A 26,428-nucleotide genomic window follows, 5' to 3' on the forward strand; every position below is an offset into this window, starting at 1 on the left:
TGAACTCCTTGTTTTGCTTTGCTTGTGTGTGCGGCTTTTGCTTTACCTATTAAGCTGTCTTTATCTCAACCCACGAGTTTTCTCACTTTTACTCTTCTGATTCTCTCCCCCATCCCACCAAGGGGGGAGTGAGCGAGTGGCTGGGTGGTGCTTAGTTGCCAGCTGGGGTTAAACCACGACACAGCCAAACTAACCCCGAACCCTGCTGCTTAGTTACACAATCTGCTTCCTGCCTGCTCATACAGATAGGCAGCCAGCCAACTCCTAACATATGGCACAGAACAGAAAAGAGAGCGAAACCAAAACAAAGTGTTTCCGTAACCTATTCACACAAGCTCCTATAGGTCCAGTAAGTTCAAACGCACAGACTTCTCAAACTAGCCTATAACATCAACTGGAGAATGACTTTCATGTCTCCAACTGGCAAAACCTAAACCCAAGTGGCAATAACTTGGTAAGGAAAACAGGGGAAAAAGAAGGCTGAGGAAAGGAAAGAAAAAGAAAGAAAGGAATTGCAATAATCGTTCCACTTGCAACACTCCACTCTGCTTATCACTTGGTCACACAGCTTACCTTCAAAGTAGTGGTGCTTTTGTCAGATTTCTCCTTTCCCTCTTTTTCTTTACTACTTTTTTTCTTGGAGTTGGAGCATTCCCTTTCTCTTCTTTCATTATTTGTATCCTTTTCTCTTTTTTTTTCTTTCTTGTTTCTGTTTAAGAAAATTTTTACTCAAATCAGAATTTGATCCAACAGCAACAAATGTACTACCAATGCATACACTGAGTGTATTGTGCAGTAAATTGCACAGTACAGTAACTAAGAATGTTGGTATCCTGGTTTGCTTCCCTTCAGAAAGGTTCAGTCACCTTCAAACCATTTAACTGCAAACTAAACTCTCATGGGGGGGGGGGGGGGGGGGGGGGCAAAAAAAAGAAAAAGAAAAAAACAACAAAAACAAAACATAAACAAAACCCCCTTCATAAAGACAAGGGGATTTTTTGACTGAAGAGAGTTAAAGAACGCATGTGTTCAGTATACATGGTATTTGCAAACAGAAAACCAATTAACCTGTATCTGATGAAGGGCTTTTATTGATTTGAAGCAAATTTGCATCACTAACAGATTTAAAACTCTCTAGTTGAAAGCATACCAAAGATCAAATCCACGAAGGTTTTTTTTTTGTTTTGTTTTAAATTGGAACTAAATCATACTGACCAACTGAAATTATCTGAAATGACTAGTGAAAAGGCAGTAAATCAATGAAAATACTTCCCAAATTGTTTTCAATATATGTATCTGCATCCACCTTCTAGTGTTCTGTTTATTGAAAAACAAACCTTTTCCTTAGAAAAGGATTATTAAAGAGCTTCTGGCATAACAAAAAAATCCACACGAAACACAAATTGAGTTAGCTCCTTTCATAACACTGATCTCTATGTCACATTTCAATTTATCAAAAATACTATAACTTTTTCCTCCTTTACTGCTCATTAACTTTTATGTTTACATCAAACTGACCTTCTCGGAGAAGGAGTTTGTGAAGAATTTCTTTTTGTTGTTTTAGATGTTTTAGGAGACTTGGAGGGACTTCTACTCTTCCTTTTACGCCTTTCTCTGGAGGACCAAGAAATTCAAGATCACCAAAGAAGAAAAATAATAAACTCAGGAACTGCATAAAAACGGAAAGCTCTTAAAATGATCTGACACAACTAAGTAAATATCCCTGAATTTAACATATATCACCAATAATACATGAATTGTACAAAGCAAAAAATTTCATATGTTTCAGTTTGATGGGAAAAGGGAGAATGGAAGTGGGAAGTAGGAAAAAAAACAGCTGTGCCCTTTCAGATTTCAGTTTTACGCTTATCCTCACATGCTTGTACTTATACTGGATAACAATGGAAACACACTGAACTCACTAATCCTGTATTAAATAAGAGTTTCTTCAGTCAGGAAAAGAATCCAATTGAATGAAAAGCCACATTAAGGCAAAAGGCATAATTTGAGCAATACAAACTTCAAAACTTAAGATCACTGGAATTTCAGTTCAGCATGACTGAAGTTTAATTCCTGAATACATGAGCTAGCATTCCTATTGGTTTAGAAGCAAACAGTGCAAAATGAAGCTCAAGCTGCTGCCAGAATCAAAATTGAATAAGTTAATATCTATTGTTTTCCTAGCAGCCCGTGCTCAGCAAACCTACGTATCTTTCTATAACGCACTGAAGAGCTCTTAGTATTTTACAAAACAGCTGTTTTACACAGATGTATGGAATTTGCTGATGTTGCTGTTATGGAGTCTGATTTCGAATAGAACAGATCATTAAATAAGTGGTTGCAAACATACTGAGGCACATGTTAAAGTAAAAACAGCAAGTAAAGCTTCATTCAGCGTAAACATAGAACCTATCTCTGTCAAAGTAAGGTGACTCTTTCCTATCACCTCTTCATAGAGCAGGAAAAGCAGACAGGAAGAACCATCAAAGAAAAACAGGGAAGTTAAAAACTAATTGACAGGGCACTTTAAGATACAGCACAAAAGCTACACTTATGCATACCAGCTTTTGCAATTCACACCTAATTTCTTTAATATTTAGAAAGGCCAATAAAACAACAGTTATTAGAGAAATTATAAAAGATATATATATTAAGATATACCTAGTATCACTATCTGGATTCATACTCTGACAATATCATCTAGCCCGACCTCCTGAAGCTGTACAGGACAAAAGTTCATAACTATTTTGTTCAGCAAGCTCTTAAGTTTGATTCGATCTTTGGTAAACAAAAATATAAAGTGGCCTCAATCATTGGAAAAGAAACCCACAATCATTAATCAGCTGTTCACTGGTTAACACGCACCTCGTTTTGAACATCCTCACATTTATCATCACCTTTTTTCAAATGAGGATGTTGGAAATGAATATATTATTCTGACAGTGCTCCCACTTGGTCTACATTGAGTACATCCCCACTTTATTTTGCTTTCCTGCATACATATCTGTAAGCAATCAAGTAAGTGCCCTAGTAATTGTGTTCAAACTAGAAACCGTTTATTCATGAAATCTAATTTTCAGTTTCTGCTTTTCATATTTCAAGTTGAAGAACTACAGCTGTGTCTGACAGCATTCCTATCTCTGTTACATTTTTCTATACAAAGATTTTTGTGCACCTGTTTTTATTAACACTCTTAAGCAACACTAATACAGCAAAATTTAAGAAAAAGAAGTTTGAAAACTTTGATAGTGATCCCGTGTCTCTAAATCATACACAGAACTAACATTCTTGTCTCAAAGGAAAAATCCCACAGGCTCACGACTGGAGGCAACTTCCTGTTGATTTAAATAAAGTTAACTAGGAACAGCTCCAAGCTTTGCCTTAGATCAACACCAGGTCTAGCATTGCTAGGATCTTTTAATTCTGAGACAGACAGAAGCTTTGGGGCAGAGAGATTTCTCAACACCTGTCTCCAACTAGCAGTACTTGGAAGAATGGTGGCAGTGTAAACTAACTTCCTAGAAAGAGAGGTAGCTTTCAGCCTCTTCATATTCTGTTTGCCCCTAATTAAGGCACAAATTTTGTTTTTGACCCTGATGGAATCTGAGCCTTGCTAATGCCAGCAGAAATTGCCAGTGGAATATATGGGGTCCCTCTGCCTTCTTTAGGTAAAAAAAAAAAAAAAAAAAAAAGCAAAAGATTAAGAAAAAAATCCCAGACAGACAATATTTAATGGGTGAGACTGACTGGACTTGATATTACCACCTTCAGGTTGGGCCATTACTGGGTTATAAAGGAAGATACCACTTCAGCCATCAAGAAGTCTTCTCTTTGGACAAAGTCCCTACCTATCCCCTTTGCTAGCCTGTAGATATCTCTTGGAAAAGGAGCCTGATTCTCCTCTTCCTCTGGTCGGTCTGTCTTCCTTCAGCTAGGAATCAAAAACAACCATCTGATTTCTAGTACTTGCATGCTGTTTGTCAGTAAAGCAAGGTGAGCTGCTGCCTAGTTCTTAGAAGGTCCTGTATGTTCTATTCCACCTCTTCTCCAAAAAGACTAGAAGACTATTTGTCCAATATTTTACACTCTTCAGAAAAAGGATCTGCATCTTCAAAAACAGTCCCAACTCAATGCTGCAGTATAAAACCAGACAGCTGAAATGCCAGGTTGTTGGATAATCTTCTCCCAAATGGTTTGTAACCATTTCAACTAGGCAAAGTCAACCACCAAAGTAAACAGACACCCCTAAATACAAGCTAACCGGGACTTGGTAGCTCAACCTATTGACAAATACTTTTCAGAATAACAGAATTACTGAAGTTGGAAGAGCCCTCTGGAGAACACCTAGTCCAGATCCCCACCCTCCCAAAACAGGATCAACTAGAGCAGGTTACTCAGGGCTATGTCCAGTCAGGTTTTTAATATCTCCAAGGATGGAGACTCCATAATCACTCTGGGCAAGTGGTTCCAGTTTGCCTAGAAAACACACAATTTAAACATTAGGAAAAACCTTTTATTTCCCACATTTCAATATATGCCCACTGCCTCTTGCCCTGTCACTGACCATCACTGAGAAGAGTTGGACTCCATCTTCTTTACGCTCTCCCATCAGGCATTCAATATGCACTGATATGGTGCCCCTCAGCCTTCTCTTCTCCAGGCTAAACAATCCCAGTCCTCTCAGCCTCTCCTTGTATGATGGATACATATAAAAAAACAGTGTATTTCTCTCACCCTCCATCTTCAAAAAGAACATTGTCCCTGTTTAATAGCATCTGTACAAAAAATCAATTTCATATCAAAGTAGGGCTTTGTACTGTAAGACCATTAGAAGAGATGCACTAAATTTCACTAGAATTCTCTGCTCAAGTACATGACATTTGAGTCTTCCGTGACACTTTCTTAAATAGCAGGATGCTTAAAGGGGAGCATAACTGTTCCAAACTAGAGTATGAATTTTTTGTAACATCCAGCTAACTACATTTGCTATTTAACATTAAGAGCCTTGGTGGAAGACCCACTTCCTATATAAGCTAAACATTACTGTATTGGGTTTGCGTGGCAAGGTTTTGGTAGCAGGGGGCTACAGGGGTAGCTTCTGTGACAAGATGCCAGAAGCTTCCCCCATGTCCGATAGAGCCAGTGGCAGCCGGCTCCAAGATGGACCCACCACTGGCAAAGGCTGAGACAATCAGCAATGGTGGTAGCGCCTCTGGGATAACATATTTAAGAAGGGGGAAAAACTGCTGTGCAACAGCAGCCAGAAGAGAGGAGTGAGAATATGCGAGAGAAACAACTCTGCAGACACCAAGGTCAGTGAAGAAGGAGGGGGAGGAGGTGCTCCAGGCGCCAGAGCAGAGATTCCCCTGCAGCCCCTGGTGAAGACCATGGTGAGGCAGGCTGTCCCCCTGCAGCCCATGGAGGTTAACAGTGGAGTAGATATCCACCTGCAGCCCATGGAGGACCCCATGCCGGAGCAGGTGGATGCCCAAAGGAGGCTGTGACCCCGTGGAGAGAGGAGCCCACGCTGGAGCAGGTTTGCTGGCAGGACTTGTGACCCCATGGGGGACCCACGCTGGAGCAGTCTGTTCCTGAAGGACTGCACCCCGTAGAAAAGACCCACGCTGGAGCAGTTTGTGAAGAACTGCAACCCATGGGAAGGACCCATGTTGGAGAAGTTCGTGGAGGACTGTCTCCCGTGGGAGGGACCCCACGCTGGAGCAGGGGAAGAGTATAAGGAGGAAGGAGTGGCAGAGACTGTGTGATGACTGCAACCCCCATTCCCTGTCCCCCTGCGCCACTTGGGGGGAGGAGGAGGTAGAGAAATCAGGAGTGAAGTTGAGCCTGGGAAGAAGGGAGGGGTGGGGGGAAGGTGTTTTAAGATTTGTTCTTATTTCTCATTACCCTACTCTGATTTGATTGACAATAAATTAAATTAATTTCCCCAAGTCAAGTCTGTTTTGCCCCGATGGTAATTGGCGAGTGATCTCTCCCTGTCCTTATCTCGAGCCTTTCATCATATTTTTCTCTCCCCTGTCCAGCTGAGAAGGGGGAGTGATAGAGCAGCTTGGTGAGCACCTGGCATCCAGGTGCAATCCAGGCAATCCACCACAATTACTTATGTAATTCAACACTCCTGAGGCATACAGGCAGAAAATCTTATGTTTTCAAAGCTGACAGAACTCTCTCTACTCTGTGCAGATATTCAACCCATGAAATAATGTTAACAATGCATTAAAATAGGAAGCTGCATATGCTTAAAGAAGCCACAGTATTTTTCCCATAAACCTCCAAAACAACATGGACATTTCTTATAACCCAAACAGAATGTTCAGAAACCATTACAGCCTTTTCTGCATTATATGAACCATGAACTCCTGAATTTTGAGGGCTATGGAAATTTTGTTTTTGTCCAGGGAACTTTTCCCAATTCATCCAGCATTTCATTCTCTCAAGGTAACAGATAAAATTTGGTATCTAAATTTGTCATGTGATATTATTGAACTCCGTAATTGCTGAGGTATTCAAAAGGACTTTTTCCACCAAAGGTTCTAAACTTAAGTTAGCTGCAATGCTTTTAGAATATGCCTGAGTTAGTCCACTTACAGAGCTTATAATCAATCTCAGAGCCTCCTTTTGCTGTACTGAATTTATCCAGACTTCCACCCAGTTTACCAGTTTGCCTCAGAGGCAAAAACAACAGCTAAATTAACCTGGACTGCTTTCCTGTTTACTATCAGCACGGTTAAGGAATGTTAATTTTTACTTGTATCTGGCCATCTAACCAGCTAAACAAGGTATCCTTATCTTCCAACTGAGATACATTCACTTTCTGAATAGCTAGCCAACCAAGCAACATGCTTGCTTCCTGCTGTTCAGCCATCCAGCCAAGAAAATTCATTGCTCACCATCCCTAAGGTGGCCAAGTGGCAAATACCCAACTGTTCGTAAGCCCAACAAATTGCTTTACAGACTGACACTGTACAGTATGTAAGTATGTAACAGTGACTCAAACTTTCATCAGGACAAAGATGATGTTTGATGTCCCTCTATCATAACTTTTGGATGGCTCCAACACAGGGAAATGGCATAAGAACCATCTACTTACTGTCCTCAAGGACTATGCTATACAGTTACGTGAAAGGCAAGCACCAGCTGCCCAACAAGAAACTATTTTCTATCAAGCATCATACAGAGCTCTTTGTAATAGGGAAATCTACAAAACAGAAAGAATACAAATTGAATTAGTAAGTAACATGGCGATATTGATACATAAAAATTAGGATGCGGATTTTTCATGGCACGTTACTGTACTGACAAATCTGAAAAAGCATGAAAAAATTCTAAACAAACCTGCTGGAGCTACGAGATCTTCTTGAAGAGCTATAGCTTCTTGGGGGTGTTCTGGATCTCTTCTCTTTCTTCTTTTTATCATCTCTCTCTTTTTCTCTTTCTTGCTCCTTCTTCTCCTTATCCTCATCTTTTTCCTTTTCTTTGTCCCCTCTTTTGTCCTTATCTCCCTCCTTGTCCTTAATCTTCTCTCTGTCCTTCTCCCCCTCTTTCTCAACATCATCTTTTTCCTTGTTCTGGTCTACCTCTTCCCTGACTTTTTCCTTCTCCTTATCTTTGTCCTTTTCCCTGTCTTTGTCCTTATCCTTGCCCCTGTCTCTATCCCTATCCTTGTCTCTGACCATCTCTCGATCTTTGTTTCGCTCTCTCCCCCCCCCACCCCCTTCTCCCTGTTTCTCTCTTTATCTCGTTCTCTTTCCCTTTCTTTGTCTCTGTCCCGGTCTCTCTCCTTCTCTTTGTCTCGGTCTCTCTCTTTCTCCTTTTCTTTGGCCTTTTCTTTTTCCTTGACCTTTTCTTTGTCTCTTTTCTTGTCCCTGTGAAAAGCCAAACACAAATCCATTAATTCATCTTTGAACTTTGAACAAAAAAATTACAGATAACTCTTTAGCATAAGTTAATTGTTCAAGAGAAAATATGTGTTTCTGTTGAAAAACAGTAATTATTAAAAATTTTTCATTTTCCACCCCTGTTCACCATGAGGGAGAGGCTATATAGCTAGGAAAAATTTGGAAACCAAATTGGGGAAGGGGAGGCCAAAATCAAATCAAACTGTGATCTTCAAAGTGATGTTATTACACTTTGAAACAATATGTCTTTTCGCCTCACAGCTATACAGCTATATACTATGCATACATAAATTTTCTACATTTTGTCAGGAGCGAAAAAACTCTACAATTTGTAAATCCATTCTTTACTAAAAGCGTGTCCACGTAAAATGGACTGCAGATTAACGACCCCCACATGAATAATGACAGCTGACTGGACAGAAGTCTTTGTTCTACAGTGTTCTCTCACATAAATATCCTGGAACTGCTTGGAAGTCCAATGTCAATTAATACACAGAAACAAAAAAACAGGGATAAAAATCTCACCAAATTCCCTCAAAAGGCAAACGTAAGGTCAAAACTCAACCAAGACAATTCAATCATCTGTAATGTCATTAGGAATTTGAAAATTTTTGAAAAATTGTTAAGACAGTAAAAACAGAAGCAAGGTAACAGAACAAGTCAGCTTCTTTGGGATAGGCAGAATGATACACGTTCATAAAAACAGTCCAATGGATGTTCTAGTAGTCAAGCCAAATAAAAATTTATTAGATCACAGCTTTGACTGGAAAATTACATTTTGATAAAGGATTATTTGGAAGCGTGAGACTCTGAACCATCTTTCCTTTCTAGCAAATAGAAGAGACACACGACTCCTAGACCGGCCTCTAGGACATGAAAACGAACAATTGTTCAGAGAGAGAAACAGGAGAAAGCACAAGAGAAGTTGATCAGCAGGCCTTTTCATGTCCAAGAGAACCAGAGTGACAGAAGTTGCTGTGTCTATTGGTATTGGTACCTATTCTAGGATTTTTAAAGATTCTCAAAGAGACTCCTTCAGACATGAAAGGTCCTACACACAGCCCCCACCTTTCTTCATTGGAACAAGTGTTTGGCTACTAATAAATAGTAGGCTTGATTCATGGTCTGTGACCTGAAGACTTTGGTTTCCATCAGGTTTTGGCAAATACCTCTTTAGATGTCTCACAGAAGGAATGTAAGATCATAAAGATGAAACAGCACACAATCCCTGCAATAGCAAGGGGTCTCACAATGACCCAAGAAGTGCCTTCCAGTTATTTATCACAGAGATTTCATTGGACTCGCCCCTTCCAGTGAGCAGATATCTCAAGAAGCTACAGACAACAGCAACAGAGAGTCAAAAGGATCCATCAACGAAGCCCAGCTATATAGCCCACTCCTAACTGTTCCCACCGAGGTCCACAGATCTGCAGTTCTCCTTCACACAAAACTTCTCCCCTCAGAAAACAAGAGACAACTGCACAACCTAAGTATGAAGCTCCCTTTAAATGAGTCAGGGGAATTACAGAGATGAAACAGAAAGAAAAGTACCAAGGCTTCTATTCATGAAGCTACTTTCATAGGCACTTTTGGTTTGTGAATATTCACGATTTCATCCCTCAGAAAATTACATTATCATCCAAGGAGATAAAGGAATTATCTTGTTGGAATTTCAAGGTTCAATAATTAGACAATCACTTAAAAATTAATAGACTAGGTAAAATATAGATGTATTGGATCCTGAAATGTAAATATGCCACATAACAGACATATGCATTTGTGCCTACAGCAGTGTATAGCCAATATGAAATAGCCAAAGGCAAAAATAAAAGCTCGTGCACAAAAACTTTATACATGTTCTCAGAATGCAGGATCAAGTTCAGCCTGAACCCAACCTTCTCAACAGATATAGACTGAAGAAGCATCATCCAATTTTTTGTGTGTTGCACAGGCGACATGGAACATACCTAATCTGTTGGTTAAAGTCTGACAATTTGAAGTTACCTATTTTCGATCAGCTTGCACGTTGGTATAAATGTAGACTAGACTTTGGTATCAAAGTTCAGGTACCTCAGTGTTGTGGTTTAATCCCCATAGATACCATATGAGTTACTATGAAGAAAATTAACTATATCCCAGCCAAAACCAGTACACTTGCATAAAAATTTACTTTCTATTCTTTTGTCCCACAAACAAAACCTAGAGACAGGCTAAAGCATTTCAAGATTCCATCCTTTGCCATCACCTAAAAGGTTTGTTAGATTTTTTTCACAAACTTTGTACTGTGTGCTAAGAACAACAGTATCATTTCTTAGGAATGGAACTCACCGAGAACGAGAGCGACTTCTTGATTTCTGCCTTTCCCTAGATCTAGACCGTTTTTTCAGGGGACTCCTGGATCTGCGTCTGTCCTTGTGTCTTGAGAGCGATCTGTTGCCAGATCTACTTCTATATGAACAACGCCAGAAGAAAAATACTTTAATATTGAAACTTCATAAAAATTATGTCAACCAAGAAGGGAAAAAAACCCACATAAATCTTGCCTCACTACATAAAATTATATAGAGAGTTACACCTCAGTAATATACTGCCTACCAACATTTTTGTAAATATGGATACTTTAAGCTTCACCAGGTGCACATGCTCTCCTTTGAAACAATGCACCATTTAAGTAATACTCATGTTTCATAATAACTTCCATGAATATTCTGGAAAATATAAATTCATATCATATTAGGATAGCTGTCCTTAGTAAATCTAGTGCATAAAATCTACTATAGACAATTTCTAGCAGCTTGTAAAAATAATCAGTTACATTTTTCTTCTTTTCCAGGCCCAGTCACTTATTGCAGTCTTGGTCAATGAAGAAAGATGGCTTTAACTGGCCTCTTTGTTCTCCAGCCTTACAATTTAATTGAACTTAAAAAAAACCAAAACACAAACAAACAAAAAAAAACCCCACCAACAAAAAAACCCCACCACTATCTGTGGTTCAGCATTTAGTCAAGTTACCTTTTCAGTTGAAAGGATATGTTAGCATGGATTTGAATTATAAGAGTTCTCAAGAAAAGAAATGAGTATTTACTACACGATAAATAAGGAATGCAAATAACGTGCAGATACTCCAATAGAAATCCAATTAAAGTCTTCTGATAAACATATATAGTATAGTCTCAGATCTGATGAAGAAAACAAGACACTTAAAAATTACTGTACTCTTTTTTTTCCCAAAATATTCCCTATATTTGGAAGATCATATTCCCTAGGAAAACAAAAATTAAAAGCTGAATTTGAACATTAACTTTGAAAAGAACACATCATTGGATATTTTGCCCGAGAGGCTAAGGTACGATGAAGTTAAACTTACCAAAGACAGAAATTCATGTATATTACTCAATAAATCCTGAAGAACAGGGAGATACAAAAAATACCAGCTCCACCTGTCTTCTGCAGCTCAAGACACACAGAGTAAGATATACCAAGAGGAGAGGCAATCATTTTTTACCTACAGCTTTGCTCCACGTATCAGTGTGGAAATACAAACTAATTACAGGGAAAATTAATTACAATTTAGTCCAAGTAAAACCTTGAATAAATTTTATATCATAGAGATGAAAGCAATTTAGGGGTTTTATAAAACAGTAAAACTGGAAAGTGGTAAGGACAGTTTATTCTTAGGGATGAAGTTGCCTCAACAGATCAGACTGGCCTTTTTTCAGAATGTTCTCAAAACTGACAGTAACAGTGGTAAAATCATTTAAAAAATAATATATAACTATCAACAATTGTTTAAAGCACAGGTTTTCTGCAAGTAAAAAAAAATGCAAATTTATCTTCTAAAAATCAATTTGGTTTGCGTCAGTACAAAATAGCACTGAGATTACTGCAGTGTTACACAAAACAAAGACTGTTTTTCAGTTATGTCCTGAGTTAGAGAAACAGAAGAGAAGCAAGCAATAAGGAAATGAACAAACGATTCTTCTTGCATTAAAAAGGTACCCAATGTTTTGATGTCATTAGATAACATGTACTGTGTAACACTATTACAAAACTGAAGCCTGCACTTAGATCATATTTGTTTGGTAGTATAACTGATGCGGTGTGTCCCTCTGGCCAGCTTTTCTGTATGTAAAAGAATTCTAGTTGCCCTGTTAAAAGACAATGGATGAAAGAATGCAACAGTGCTGTCGCTGCAACACTGACAACACTCACCTTTTTAAAGTGTAAGCTATCAAATACATTTTGAGTTTGTTTTGGTTTGGTTTTGTTTGGGTTTTTTTTTTTATACTTAATGTAGCCAAATATATTTAGATTAATTATCTAAATGATCAGAAGACATTCCTGACATTGAACCATTTCAGGAAGCATTTGTAAGTCTTACATAGCAAGACTGTCTCATTCTTGGAAAAAAATCTTAATGGGTAAACTTTAAGGGTGATCTAATAATTTTATTTCCTCCTATATTTCAAAGCCTGTTTCAGAACTGAACAAATTAGCAAAGCAAACAAACTCTGAAGAATGAAAAACTGCCCCTAAAAGCCTTTTTCTTCTGGCTTTTAAAAATATATAGCTTTATGTTTACAGTACAGTAAATAAAAATACTACATTTGTTAACTAGATGTTTAGAAGTTCAGGATAGCAGGAACTTTCTACTAGCAAAACCAGCCAGCCTATCTGGTTCAGAGTGTTAACAGTAAACTAAATGTTCCATCCACGAAACACAGATAACTATTTCTTTTTAAAATACAGAGGTCACAAAATGAAATTATGCTACACGGCACAAAATGTACCATGAAACCATAGAAATGGTTATGCTACATGGCACAAAAAGTACCTTCTAGTGTGTTTTACCTGAAAGTAATCCTGAAAACATTTAGCATTTAGAGGGAAAGAGTATCTGTTCAGAGACAAAGTTCCTAGTTACTCTGATCTGGTCAGTGTAAGTTACTAATCTTCTCTACAGGGATACTTACTTGCCTCATAACTCAGTAAGAAATCTCAGTAACCACCACCACCACAACAACAAAAGTATGATCTATTAGTCCAAAATAAAAAACATACCTACCTGTGTTTTGAGTGTGATCTTTTCCTTCTAGATTGGGATTTTGAGCTAGACCTGGATTCTGAACGAGAATGGGAACGAGATCGACCGCCTTTTCTTTCACTGCTCTTTCCAGACTCTGAGAGGAAAAAACCACTTTGCAGTGTAAGCTCAGAACATTTAAAGATCCCAGTTAACAATCTGGCACAAGTGGAATGTACCACACATATAGTGCAAGGGGCCTATGCTTTGCACATCTTCCTTCTTTGCAAATATCCTTCAGAAACATCCCAGAAAGTCATTGCATATACTCGTTGAGTGCAGCCATCCTGCAGCAGTACACATAAACCAGATAATTATAAACAGCTAGCTCTGTTAGGAATGGATTTATGTTGCTGCCACAATGCACAAGATTACAACACGTTCTCGTCTGGTATATTATGTAATATAACTACTATTTTTTTTTAATAACCTCGGAAGAATAGAGTAAATTTAGAAGGCATAAATTTGAAAACAAGAATAAAATGTAAATAATAATTAGCACTTTCTATACTTTTAGATATTCCAACCACTGTACAAATATTGAAGTTCTATTCCTCAAACACTGTTTTGAGGGAGGAAGGGATGGAGAGAAGGGGGTGAAAAGTTTGATCCAAAGGCCAGGAAGTCAACAGAAAGCTTACCAGTGACCTCAGCAGACTTTGGTTCAGACTCTAAAAGATTATTATTCTGCTTCTTAACACTGAGGAAATGTTAGAACTATTTTTCTCCCAACCCTAAAAAACAACAGAAAATACCCCCCCCCCCCCCCAATAAAACCTCAAGACCCTCCACTATCTAAGCTACATAAGTCAACGTCTGGGTTTCTTAGTAAGAAGAATGACAAAGTCTTGCTGTCTTGCTGATGAAAAGAAAAAGGAGGATTTCAGCTGAAAGTTTAACAAGTTGAGAATTTTTTATGCTGTGGTTTTGCAATCAGTTTAAGTCAGCATAAGTCAGCACTGAAATGCCTGTCTAACCACTCAACCCACCAACACCTTCCTCCTTGACCTGGCATTTCAGTGTTAACAGGGATCAGGGAACCAATCTGGATGAAAAAAAAGTCCATTACAATATGTTAAATTTTATCCCAGATTCATTCTCTGATCCCATTTGCTATGAGGATGCACATAGTCTTGAGCCAGCATGAAAAAAGAGCATAGCACAGTGACAAAATTAACCTGCTGAAGGAAACCATAACATTGCTGCTTTCAGCAGCATGCTAGCTCCCTCTGATCATGAAACTATGGCATTAATGGGTGCTAGAGAACAAAACAAATATAAAGCTTTTTTTAAGTTTGTAAGTACTTTGAACATTAAAAGCACCAACATTAAGTATTAATTTAGTATTGATTTCGTATTTTTTAAAACATTCAGTGAGCATGTATCTGAAAATAAGATATGATGAAATAAAAAGTCAGCTTCATTCCACTGCTTTGTTGCATGAAGACAATTTTGTTTACTTTATTTTGTTTTCCCACACACATGTTGTTCACCTTTGAGTACCCTTTTCCTGCGTTTGAAAGTGCTCCTAAAAGCATGTGCCAAGGTATACACAGATCATGTCTGTTAGGTAATGAAGAGAATATACCTACCTGGCTCAATAGCAGCAGATATGAAAGACTGGGCTTCCCTTACTCTCTTCATCACTTCTTCCAGTTCCTTGGCAGCAGCTTGCGGTGTCATTTCAGGAGGCTTCACTATTGCATTATTGGAGTGATTTATTCTAAATTAAGGAAAAATAAAACCTTTAACTCCCAAACACTTGAAAAGGGAAAATGAAAAACAAATAAGAAAACACCTCAACTTCCACGCATGACTAAAAGCTTCAAAGTTCAACAAAACTACAGATTTTTCCTAACACTCATCTGTTCTAAGTATCTGAAATGTGTCTTATTGCTTTCAAATCTTACCACTTTTAAATAAATGTGGCACAATATTTCTGTGTTAAAAATATTTTCTAGTAGAAGTCTAGAAATCTGTTTCTCTATTTCAGATCAAATCTCTACATTAAGGCCTACTAATTACATACACATCATATATAAAGCTTAATTAGAACCAAGGACTTTGCAGATTCTCACTGTAATGGCTTTCACTACCTCAAGAATAGATGCAGAAATATTTTACTCAATGCCATCCATATTCTTCTTGGAGAAAGTTATGCCCAACCTTGAAATTGGAGATCGTTAAAGTGTTCCAGTTTACTAACAATAAGTCCTTATACTGAAAAAATATTCATCACAGCAGTTTCCTGCACATCAGAGTCATAAATGTATAAGGATACTAAGAAATCTCTCATTCAATATTCATATGGATAATTAATTTCTTACTTCAGTGGCCTGTCTCCAAACATAACTCCATTAAAGGCAAGAGCTCGAGGTACAGAATTTTGGTCCGCAAATTCCACAAAAGCAAATCGTGTTGGTTGTGTCTCATCACCTGCCATTCGCACAAATTTGACTTCTCCAACTTGCTTAAAGAATTCAAGCAGCTGATCTGCTGTTGTAGTCTAGAAAGAATCGAAGAGCTCAGCTGAAGTAAAATATGTAATGAAAACCACTTATCCAACATATCAGGTAATTGAAGAGCTACAGATTTTGGAAAGACATCTCACCATTATTACACAGGCAACATGAATTTGGTAATGTTACACTTTAAGAGAGAAAGGTATTTTTTCTTCCATTAATCTAAAGAATATACTACAATTTAAAATAGTGCAACCACAAGCCCTGAAGTCCTACATCTAGGTTAAAAAAAACCACTTGCACAGGATTTTACACTTTTCAAGCAACTCATTTGAAATAACTGATGAGGAATTTCCTTATACACCTATGTCCAAGCTATTGATTGTGAATTTTGATCGATTAAAAAAAAATCCAAATAGTATTACAAGACTTTGCTTTTATCTGGTTTTCTACTAGCTTCCAGCTTGTTTTATTTTATTGCGATCAATAGTACTTTTACACTCTAGTAGCTACTTTGGCAGTCAAAAAAACCTCAAATCAAATACTTTTATTGCCATCAGTCAAAACCAAACTGTTTTTCAATTAATTCAATCAGTTGCTGAAAAAACAAATTTCTGACAGACCTAACTTTCCTGTCAGAGAAACTCAAAGGTGTTTATGCTAATTTTGCAACTTCCATTAAGACAAATCATTCCTTCTTATTGTACTTAAGCAATTGCACAGCGTTGTGGGGGACAGCTACCATGATCTCATGACTTCTGAGGCATTGTTCAGCTAACACAACCCAGCTGGCCATTTGATCAACACACACAATCATAAGTATGTTTCTTGAATTCAGCTACAGTATGATTTCTCTGGTATCCTGCTAGAATGAATTCCACGGTCTGGTCTGATCTGATTGGCAAAGGAGCATTCAGAATTTGAAATATCACTAGTAACCAAAAAGAGTATTTGTTTTGTTTGTTTAAATTCCTATTGGCATAATGAAAACTCTTAACATGTAAGATTATAATTCATAAATTATAATTCTGCATCTTCCATTAGTATTGCCAACAACAAAAAAGAAAAGCAACCTGTGAATTCAAGTTTCCAACGTAGACTGTTCTTCTAATTTCATCAATTTTGGATGGGTCCACATTCCCCATAATTGGTGGCTGTGGTATTTCTCCCAGTCCTGTAATGTTAGGGTCCAATGCTGCTGCTGGTATAGCCCCCAAAGTGCCAAGTGAAACACCGAGCTGGAAAACACAAAAACAGAATATGCTTTGCAACCAAGCACTGGTGGGAGATATTTCACTTGTTAGTACTTGCCTTCCTTGTGCATTTCTATAAAAATAAATCTAATGAATATAGGCAAGACTTAAAACTGTAAGGTCCCAGCTGAGTACCGTATTGGGTTTATGTGGCAAAGTTTTGGTAGCAGAGGAGGGGGCTACAGGGGTGGCTTCTGCGAGAAGCTGCCAGAAGCTGTCCCCATGTCCGATAGAGCCAGTTCCAGCTGGCTCCAAGCTTCCACCACTGGCCAAGGCCGAGCCAATCAGCGACAGTGGTTGTGCCTCTGGGATAACATATTTAAGAATAGGGAAAAAACTGCTGCGCAACAGCAGCCGGGAGAGAGGAGTGAGAATATGTGAGAGAAACAACTCTGCAGACACCAAGGTCAGTGAAGAAGGAGGGGGAGGAGGTGGCTCCAGGCGCCAGAGCAGAGATTCCCCTGCAGCCTGTGGTGAAGACCATGGTGAGGCAGGCTGTCCCCCTGCAGCCCATGGAGGCCCACGTTGGAGCAGATATCCACCTGCAGCCCGTGGAGGACCCCACGCCGGAGCAGGGAGATGTGCCCTGAAGGAGGCTGTGACCCTGTGGGAAGCCCGCACTGGAGCAGGCTCCTGGCAGGACCTGTAGCCCCATGATGAGAAGAGCCCACGCTGGAGCAGGTTTGCTAGCAGGACCTGTGACCCCACAGGGAACCCACGCTGGTACGGTCTGTTCCTGAAGGACTGCACCCCATGGAAAGGACCCACACTGGAGCAGTTTGTGAAGAAACGCAACCCGTGGGAAGGACCCACATTGGAGAAGTTTGTGGAGGACTCTCCCATGGGACGGACCCCGTGCTGGAGTAGGGGAAGAGTGTGAGGAGGAAGGAGTGGCAGAGACAACGTGTGATGCACTGACCACAACCCCCATTCCCCATCCCCTTGCGCTGCTCGGGGGAGGAGGTAGAGAAAAATCGGGAGTGAAATTGAGCCGGGAAGAAGGGAGGGGTGAGGGGAAGATGTTTTTAGATTTGTTTTTTTCTCATTATCCTACTCCATTGTTAATTGGCAATAAATTAAATTAATTTCCCTGAGTTGAGTCTGTTTTGCCCGTGATGGTAACTGGTGAGTTATCACCCTATCCTTATCTCAACCCACAAGCCTTTCATCATATTTTTCTCTCCCCTGTCCAGCTGAGGAGTGGGGAGTGATAGAGCAGCTTGGTGGGCACCTAGCAGCCAGCCAATGTCAACCCACCACAAGTACTTTTTTTTTTTAAAGAATAAAAACCGACCCATAAATAACTTTTTACAGTTAAGATTTTCTGTGTGCTATCAGATACCATCTTATCAAAGATCTCTGGCCAGGGATGCAGTATATCAATAAGAAAACATGCAGGCTTGAATTTCTAATACCTACGGTCAATCCAATTGAGTAAGACGCCTTCAAACACTGCTAATACTCTTATTTTTTTGCCACAACAAGTATTATAAGTGGATGAGGAATTGCTGAGGCCTTGCCCAGCAAGGGAAGAAGGGAACAAATTGGCCCTGGGCACTGCAAATTCCATAACAGACATCAGTCCATCAAAGGGACAGATAAGGTACCTTTTGGACAAACATATCACATAAGGCAAGATTAATTACAGTTGAAACGTGAAGGATATTAAGTCTAAGATCTTACCCTACAAACACAGTCACCTCCTAGAGAATGAGGACAATACAACTCTCATTTTTAGAGCTGGGAATTGAAATCTCTCCTAGGGAATGTTATAAAAAAAGTCATTTAAAAATCACTACTAAATTGTTCTGCTGAGTTCCTGGTTTGAATTTTATTTTCTCCACCGAAAAAAGCAACTGCCTTTCCAGCAAACAAAGTTTCTAACAAGTGTTAGAAATTTTCAACAAGCCACCAGTAAATTTTTTTTATGTAACAAGAGAAAACTACTCTGTCTTTACTTGAAATCAGCCTTTTATTATTGAACAGAGGGTTATACAGCTTGACTTCCTCTTTGATATTCTAAAATTCACTGATAATTTATTAAAGATGTATATAAAAACAAAGTTAATTTACCTTAGAAGGTTAGTTTAGAAACAAATATCTCTAAAACATCGCTATTACACCAGTTCTGTTTAATATCTTTATCAATGATCTAGATGAGGGGATTGAGTGCACCCTCAGGAAGTTTGCAGATGACACCAAGTTGGGCAGGAGTGTTGATCTGCTTGAGGGTAGAAAGGCTCTACAGAGGGATCTGGACAGGCTGGATCGATGGGCCGGGGCCAATTATATCAGGTTCAACAAGGCTAAGTGGCGGGTCCTGCACTTGGGTCACAACCACCCCATGCAATGCTACAGGCTTGGGGAGGAGTGGCTGGAGAGCTGCCTGGCGGAAAAGGACCTGGGGGTGTTGGTCGACAGCTGGCTGAATATGAGCTGGCAGTGTGCCCAGGTGGCCAAGAAGGCCAATAGCATCCTGGCTTGCATCAGGAATAGTGTGGCCAGCAGGACTAGGGAAGCGATCGTCCCCCTGTACTCAGCACTGGTGAGGCTGCACTTCGAGTACTGTGTTTAGTTTTGGGCCCCTCACTACAAGAAGGGCATCGAGGTGCTGGAGCATGTCCAAAGAAGGGCAACAAAGTTAGTGAAGGATCTAAAGAACAAGTCCTATGAGGAGCGGCTGGGGTTGTTTAGCCTGGAGAAGAGGCGGCTGAGGGGAGACCTTATTGCTCTCTACAACTACCTGGAAGGAGGTTGTAGGGAGGTGGGTGTCAGTCTCTTCTCCCATGTAACAAGTGATAGGACAAGAGGAAATGGCCTCAAGTTGTGCCAGGGGAGGTTCAGACTGGATATTAGGAAAAATTTCTTCACTGAAAGGGTAATCAGGCACTGGAACAGGCTGCCCAGGGAAGTGGTTGAGTCCCCATCCCTGGAGGTATTTAAAAGACGGGTAGACGTGGTGCTTATAGTCACATGGTTTAGTGGTGGACTTGGCAGTGTTAAGTTTACGGTTCGACTCGATGATCTTAAAGGTCTTTTCCAACCTAAATGATTCTATGATTATTTATGCTTCATTAGTGGCAATTATGCAGTGGAACCATGAGTAAGCACATTTTGTTTTATGAAATGCCTAAACTATTACTTCACATAACAATGAGGGCAGTATCACCCATTTTAAGACAAAAAAAAGCCAACATTCTTGTGAACTAAAAATTATTTTCAAAGTCATGCAATGTCTCTTATACAGTGACAGTTATGAACCATAAACAGAATTAGCCTAAACCTCTAACTGGTGACTTTCGTCCCACTGTTTCATTATATAAATTGTATACTCTAAAACAGCTGTTGGAGCACAAGCTTCAAAAAGGATGCTGACCTTTGTGCAGATGTTTGAAATAGTGCAGAAGAAATCAAACTTGGTTAAAGCAATTTTTTTATGGAATGAAGGAAAGAAGTAAGACACCAAATACATTCATTTCTTTTAGGATGCTGATCAGTGTCAGCTAAGAATATGAGTGGGAATAATGTTTCTGGTAATGGAAACAGATGAGGAATCATTTAAGGACAGATAGGTTTGGGAATCTGCAGAACACCCTTAACACAAGCCAAAAATCCAGGATGGTACCAGTAACAACATAAATACACACACTGCTGCAATATGTTTGGAAGACTGAGGACTTTCACCTTCAAATAACATGGGGTTAGTGACATTAAGCCCAATTTTTTTGAAGTAGGATTTACTATTTCCAGAATCCTCCCTGAATAGGGCACAACAGCCTGCTGGTATCAAGAAAGGCTTACAGAGGCAAAAGGGAACTGAGCAGAAGCAGCAGCAGCTAGCTAGCTCCTATGCTTTTTGCAGTGAAAAGATTGTTAGGCTAACAGTCAAAAACCCTGTCATAGAGATATCAAGTAAAAGCACCCTAATGAAGCATTTTAATATTCTGAAGAACCGTGTCAATTTAACTATTATGTTTTAACAAATTTTTAGGAGGTGGATAGCATTGCCATTGGATCAAATTAATTGGTCTAGGGAAGGGACAACAATTAAAATGGGCACAACCAAAACCAGTATTTACCTACTATTTTGCAAAATAAGAATCTGAAAGAAACACCCAGGAAAGGTAGTGCATGGACATCTTGTGATCTACCCTCAAAAGAGGCACCACAGCTAAATCCTCACTGATTTAGCATATAAGAGGACAACATCCACAGATCAAATAGTTCTTGTTCTCTGAACACAGAAAGGCTACCGAGTATAGAGGAAAACCAGAAATCAAACAGGGACTGAATTTTACTTACTGTAGTCAAAGGGGTTGGTGTAGGTATAGGAAGCAACCCTGCACCAGGCATCAGGCTTGTCATAGTAGGAGCAGGCGCCAATAGAGAAAGGGCTTTGGCTTCATCTGGGATTTTACCTGAAGAAGCAAATGAAAGCATTACACAGAGTTGGAACACTACACAGATGTTACTCTTTCTATGATTTTACAATTACCCTTGCATTTAAAAAAGTAATAAATAAGAATGAATCTATCTACCAGATCCTTACAAAGAAACAAATATGAACTTAAGTATTTCCTTTTACCCTGCTCTACTAGGAAAAACAAAAGTTAGCAAAACTTCAAAGACTAACAATCTCATTAATGGATTATTATTTTAAAAACTGAATAATGTACACAATTATTTAACACTTTGAGCTATGGGTCACCTGTACTGGAAACTTAATGTTCATGAACCAAACGATATCAAGCATGGACGCTTTCCCAGGGCGGTGTTTTCACGGTGATCGAAAGTTGTTTTACACATGACAACCGTTCGTGTTGGCTGCATCACTAATAGCACACAGAACATCAGATACAGAAAAGAAGAACATTTTTTAAAGTTTAATCCCCAGAAATGGCAAATAACCAAATCAGAAAAAAACAAACAAACAAACAAAAAAAAAAAAACCCACAAAGTATGTGCTAACTGAAATTAGTGCGCTTTTTCCCCCTCTGGTGTTACCTACTTTTGATGTAAAAATAAATAAAAATAAAATAAAAACTACTGTGACTCCACACAAGACATACTACAAGTGAAGTTGGGAGTGGAGGAGGGGAGGGCAGAAAAATTCAGATTTGTACTGTCTTACATTCTAGGTCACCTCAGTTTATCTGAAACTCTGATAAATTAGCTTTAAATTTACTGAGATCAAACAAAATCATAATTGATCTGCTAAGCAAGCTATATTTTCCTAAAATATGTATTTCCTACTATTTCAACCACATTATATTCCCCATCATGCTAAAAGTTTAAGTAATATCTAATCTGAACTAAACACAGGTTTTATTCAAAGTTAGTCACAATTAGACTGCTAAATGAACCCCAAAAAAAATCTTCAAAAATCAAAAGATGTAATAGTTAATTACAAATACAATTAAATGTATGTATTAAATTTGAAATACAAAGGGATTTAAACTGGTACAAACATTAAACACTGAACTGAAAAACTACAGAAAGGAAGTCCTAATTATACTAGTTATCTATGATCTATTCAAAATTACTGGCGTAACTGTATATATGCTATCCAACTGAGCCCTTTGGTATTACCCCATACATTTTAATAAAGTAAATGCTTTTATTTAAACATTGTTTTAAAAGTCAAGGTATATACAAATACTGTGCCAGTGGCTTTTACTGCTTTGGATCAAACTGTACATGTTTTAACTATAAAACCCCTAACTTCAGGATTTTAAAATTAATATATAAATATTGTTATCAAAAAACAAAATATGAGATAAGTTTCAAAACACTGTGCAATTTTAGCTATACGAGTTCCAATAAACCCCACAGGAATCATGCTACTTTAAAAAAATAAAAAGAAGACAAAAGTGTTGCAAACCTGTTATACAGATCTGCAGCAAGGACTGGGTTACAGTTGGATATGACCAAAGGTCAAAACAAATATAAATGAAAATTAATTTATATATAGCATGAGTGGAATAGAAAAGATAAAATAATAGTATTCTTTTTTTCTCATGCTTCCTATTTAGATTTATTTTATTTATGTTAAGTTTTGAGGCACCTTGCTCCTTAACATGTAACAAACCACTTGATTTTGCTATCTAAAGGAGAAAAATAGGAAATTAGAACTTAAGAATTAACTGTGCAATTATGTCTTCCAGGGCTTTTTTAAAAACATGCATGAATCTGAGTCATCATCACAATGTTCAGCACTCTTTACAGGTCTCATTTTGAAGTCAGGCATGTAATGAGAGGCGTACCTGATTTGCCTGACTGCTCATGAGAATCAGGTACTTTGCTGCACATCCTGCCTATTGTGAAGCTAACTAACAGGCTTCCAAATATACAGTTCCAGCAACTGTGTGCAAATTAGGCATACAATTATATACCAGTTCTTCTGAAAATCAAAATACTTAAGTGTTTTCAAATGATCGATAGAACCAGACCTTCTCCTGACCAGCCAGCATCTTACAATTAACTGGATACTCATACAGGTTTCTACAGGATCAACAGACATGGGTCAAGTAAATCCAATGGCAGAAATGGCTCCTAAAGTGGTGCATCTGCATTCTAATTTAGATCCTTGGTCAGTAATGTACATAAGCATATGCCTAATTTAAGTATGCACTTACATACAGCCAATTCAATATACACACAACCAGATAAACTTAAGAGATGCTTAAGGCATTTAGCCCTTTTAAATAGGAACCGAGTTATGCACATAACTAAAAAGACAGGGAGTCAAGTTCAGAAAGGTATTTAAATACAATTCTAAACTTTAGGCATATGGGTCATCTTACTGAAATAATTGGAATTATTCATTTGCTCAAATGTTGCTTAAGGAATCCACTGAACACTTTCAGTTAAGTAAACTATTATAGCAGTTCAAAAAATTAATAACATGCATATCTAAATTATAAAGTTAGCAGCATTATTTCCAGAATACTTTGGTCCCTCAACAACATCATGTTTTATTTTAAATACAAAAATCTAGTTGGTCAGTTCCATGCCACAAACAAAGATCTGTTCATTTATTTTATTCAAGAATGAGGAATCTGTATCTCTACAGACAGAATCCTGAAAATTTGCCTGTATTTTCAGAGATACTGTCTTTTCAAAAGATCCCCCTCTAGTTTTTAAGATCAGGTCAAACTTTTTAACAATTCTATAGAAAATAAACTGTTGTGGGTGGGGAAAAAAAACCAAACCTGAAATATCTTGCAAATTTACTTCCCTGTTCTTTAGAAAGTTTTGAAAAACAAATGAATATGTGAGGCCAAATAACCTCATGAGTTACAGCTTTAAGTTTTGGAATGTTATCCCCATTAATTTATTTAGAAAATGAATACAAGCCCACAAAGATACAACAAAACATATGGGTAATGACATAACAAATTAGGACACCTTAACAATAACTGTTTAGGTTTTTAAACTCATAGTATTTAAAAGCTGAATTGAAATGAAGTAAAGATATTTATTTTCTAATAAGGGAAACAGAAAAAATAAATATGCCACATTTATACCACATCCTTAGAAATATTTCTTCGAAGCTTATGAGTGTTTAGTAAATTACAGATTCTATGATCATTTTATTTATTTATTCTTCGCTTTGCAAAGGAATCTGGAATCAAATATAGATTAGCTCTGCATTGCCTAGAGATACCTTATGCTTCTTCAGAAACGTACAGTTGTCCTAAATATCAGTTATGATTGTTACTTTTTTGTATCATCAAAGTGCTTAAGAGCCCTAGCCAACCTAGTCCATACCAGAATCCATTTTGCTAAATGCTGAACAGAAGTATCTGTGTTAAGCAGGTACTAATCACAGTATTTTTATCCCCCTCCATGTGCTCAGAAGAAATTAACTTCCTACTCTTTGTACTGAAACTACATGGTTAATCCTCCCCTCCCCCCAAAACTGCTTCAGCAATAAGTACAAACGTTTGTTTTAAAAATACTTTCTGTTCACATCTACTCGAAACATAATTAAAGGAATTGTTATTTTCCTACTATTTTAAATCAATGGAAAACACACACTTATAAATAAAATAATTTCTGTGTGATCCAATTCATGATTCTTATTGGATTTAGCAGCAGAGATTAAAGAGATTACAACTACTCGTAATTACCTCAACTGGCACAGCTAAATCCAACAGAGATCACAAAGCAAAGCTCTTCTCAGCTGCAGTTCACAGCCTGGTGCATTACCAGTGAAACCAATTGGTCCCAATGCAGCTGGCTGGGAAGAGCAATGCCTGAGCACTAGACACACCACCTGGTCCAGCACTTCTGTTTCAGGGCTTCCATTTCACAAGAAAGAAGAACAAACATCATTTAGGGATGAGAACCTTCTCAATCCAGCATGAGCTGCCAGGGCTTCTGAGATTGTGAGATTACACTTTTTTTCTTTTTTTTTTTTTTTTTAAACTCTTCTTGAAATAATCACCACTGGAGCATGTAAAAGTGCAATACACACATACACACACACAGAACTTTTCAATCTTCCCACAAATAACAGTGTTAAAAGACAATGTGCCTCACATAACACATTCCAACCAAAACCTCAGGCTGCATTTGTACTTGAGAGGTAAACAGTTTTTTCCAAAAATTACAAAAACAAAAGGATGAAATCTTACTGCCACTGACCTCACTGGAGCAAGGTTTCATCAGAAGCAAACAAATATTTCATGACATTCAATATTCATGAAAGTTCAATATCAGAAATTAATTATTTTAAACTCTTCCTATTAGACATAAATAGAAAGCCTTCTTTTAAACAGACCATGCAACCTAAAATAAAACTACTCTGCTGAGAAGAGGAAAAATAGCAGAGAAAGATCATGATTTTACTTTGTAAAGTTAATTTCTCCAGAAAGTAAGAGTTTCAACTGTCCTCTTCCAAGATAAGCTCATGAAGCATAACATATGAAAGAATGCATCTTAAAACTGATATATTTTTCACTATTCCAGCCTGACACAACGTGCTCATCTGTTGAATTTAGATGCTTAAATGTATTCCAAACCAAATTTATCCATAATTCACAGCATAAAACTTAGTTAATCATATTCTAAATTCTGTGTATACCATCCACAAGCAACTTCAGGTCAACTTCAAAATGAAATACTGTGAACCCTTTACAAAACATCATTTTTTCAGAACTGAATTACCAGTTCACAAGTACAAGGGAAAGAGATTTAACAGAACAAAACAAAAAAAGGGAAAAATAAAATAAAAGAAACAAAGGAAAGAAAGCAAAATAAAATAAAAACAGAGACAGGGCGTCCATCTTCAGCAGGCCAGACTTCGATCTCATTTCCCCCATGAAGGTTTCACTTGGCGGCAGGTTTAGTGGCATGGCAAACAATGCCTAACTCAGGCAAGTGTAACAGGTCTGCCTTGGCCAGTCTAGTCATCTAATAATGCACAAATATCACACAGAGAAAACATACAAAACCAAATTAATAGTCAAAATCCATCTACTAGACAATGTGGACATAAAATTTAGAATGATTAGGGTGGCATCTTTGTTTATCTTTCAACCTTTGCATTCTCAAAGTATAATGTTTAAAGAAAAACCTACTGATACACACAAAAGAAAGTCATATTTTGACAACTCGATGTTATTTCATTTACAATTACATTTTTGTTAAATTGTTTATTAAATGTCACAAAATTAACATTATTTTCATTGCGTAGTAATTCCCTCCTCA

The 26,428-nt window shown here is 38.0% G+C and overlaps 1 protein-coding gene across 1 annotated transcript in view; it reads right to left on the reverse strand.

Moving 5' to 3' along the window:
• The window catches only part of LOC148055175 (uncharacterized), a 32,233-nt gene that overhangs the window by 3,270 nt on the left and 2,535 nt on the right, over positions 1 to 26,428 (reverse strand). Inside the window, 10 exon segments of the mRNA XM_087762579.1 lie at positions 574 to 709; positions 1,519 to 1,614; positions 7,354 to 7,721; positions 7,724 to 7,883; positions 10,245 to 10,364; positions 12,982 to 13,096; positions 14,592 to 14,722; positions 15,327 to 15,505; positions 16,535 to 16,699; positions 21,017 to 21,132. Coding sequence (XP_087618705.1) covers positions 574 to 709; positions 1,519 to 1,614; positions 7,354 to 7,721; positions 7,724 to 7,883; positions 10,245 to 10,364; positions 12,982 to 13,096; positions 14,592 to 14,722; positions 15,327 to 15,505; positions 16,535 to 16,699; positions 21,017 to 21,079 — 1,533 coding nt within the window. The 5' untranslated portion in view covers positions 21,080 to 21,132.

This window comes from Nipponia nippon, unplaced genomic scaffold (assembly GCF_047370975.1).
Source record: "Nipponia nippon isolate SJK-2023a ecotype South Korea unplaced genomic scaffold, ASM4737097v1 scaffold_26, whole genome shotgun sequence".
NCBI classification, from domain to species: domain Eukaryota; kingdom Metazoa; phylum Chordata; class Aves; order Pelecaniformes; family Threskiornithidae; genus Nipponia; species Nipponia nippon.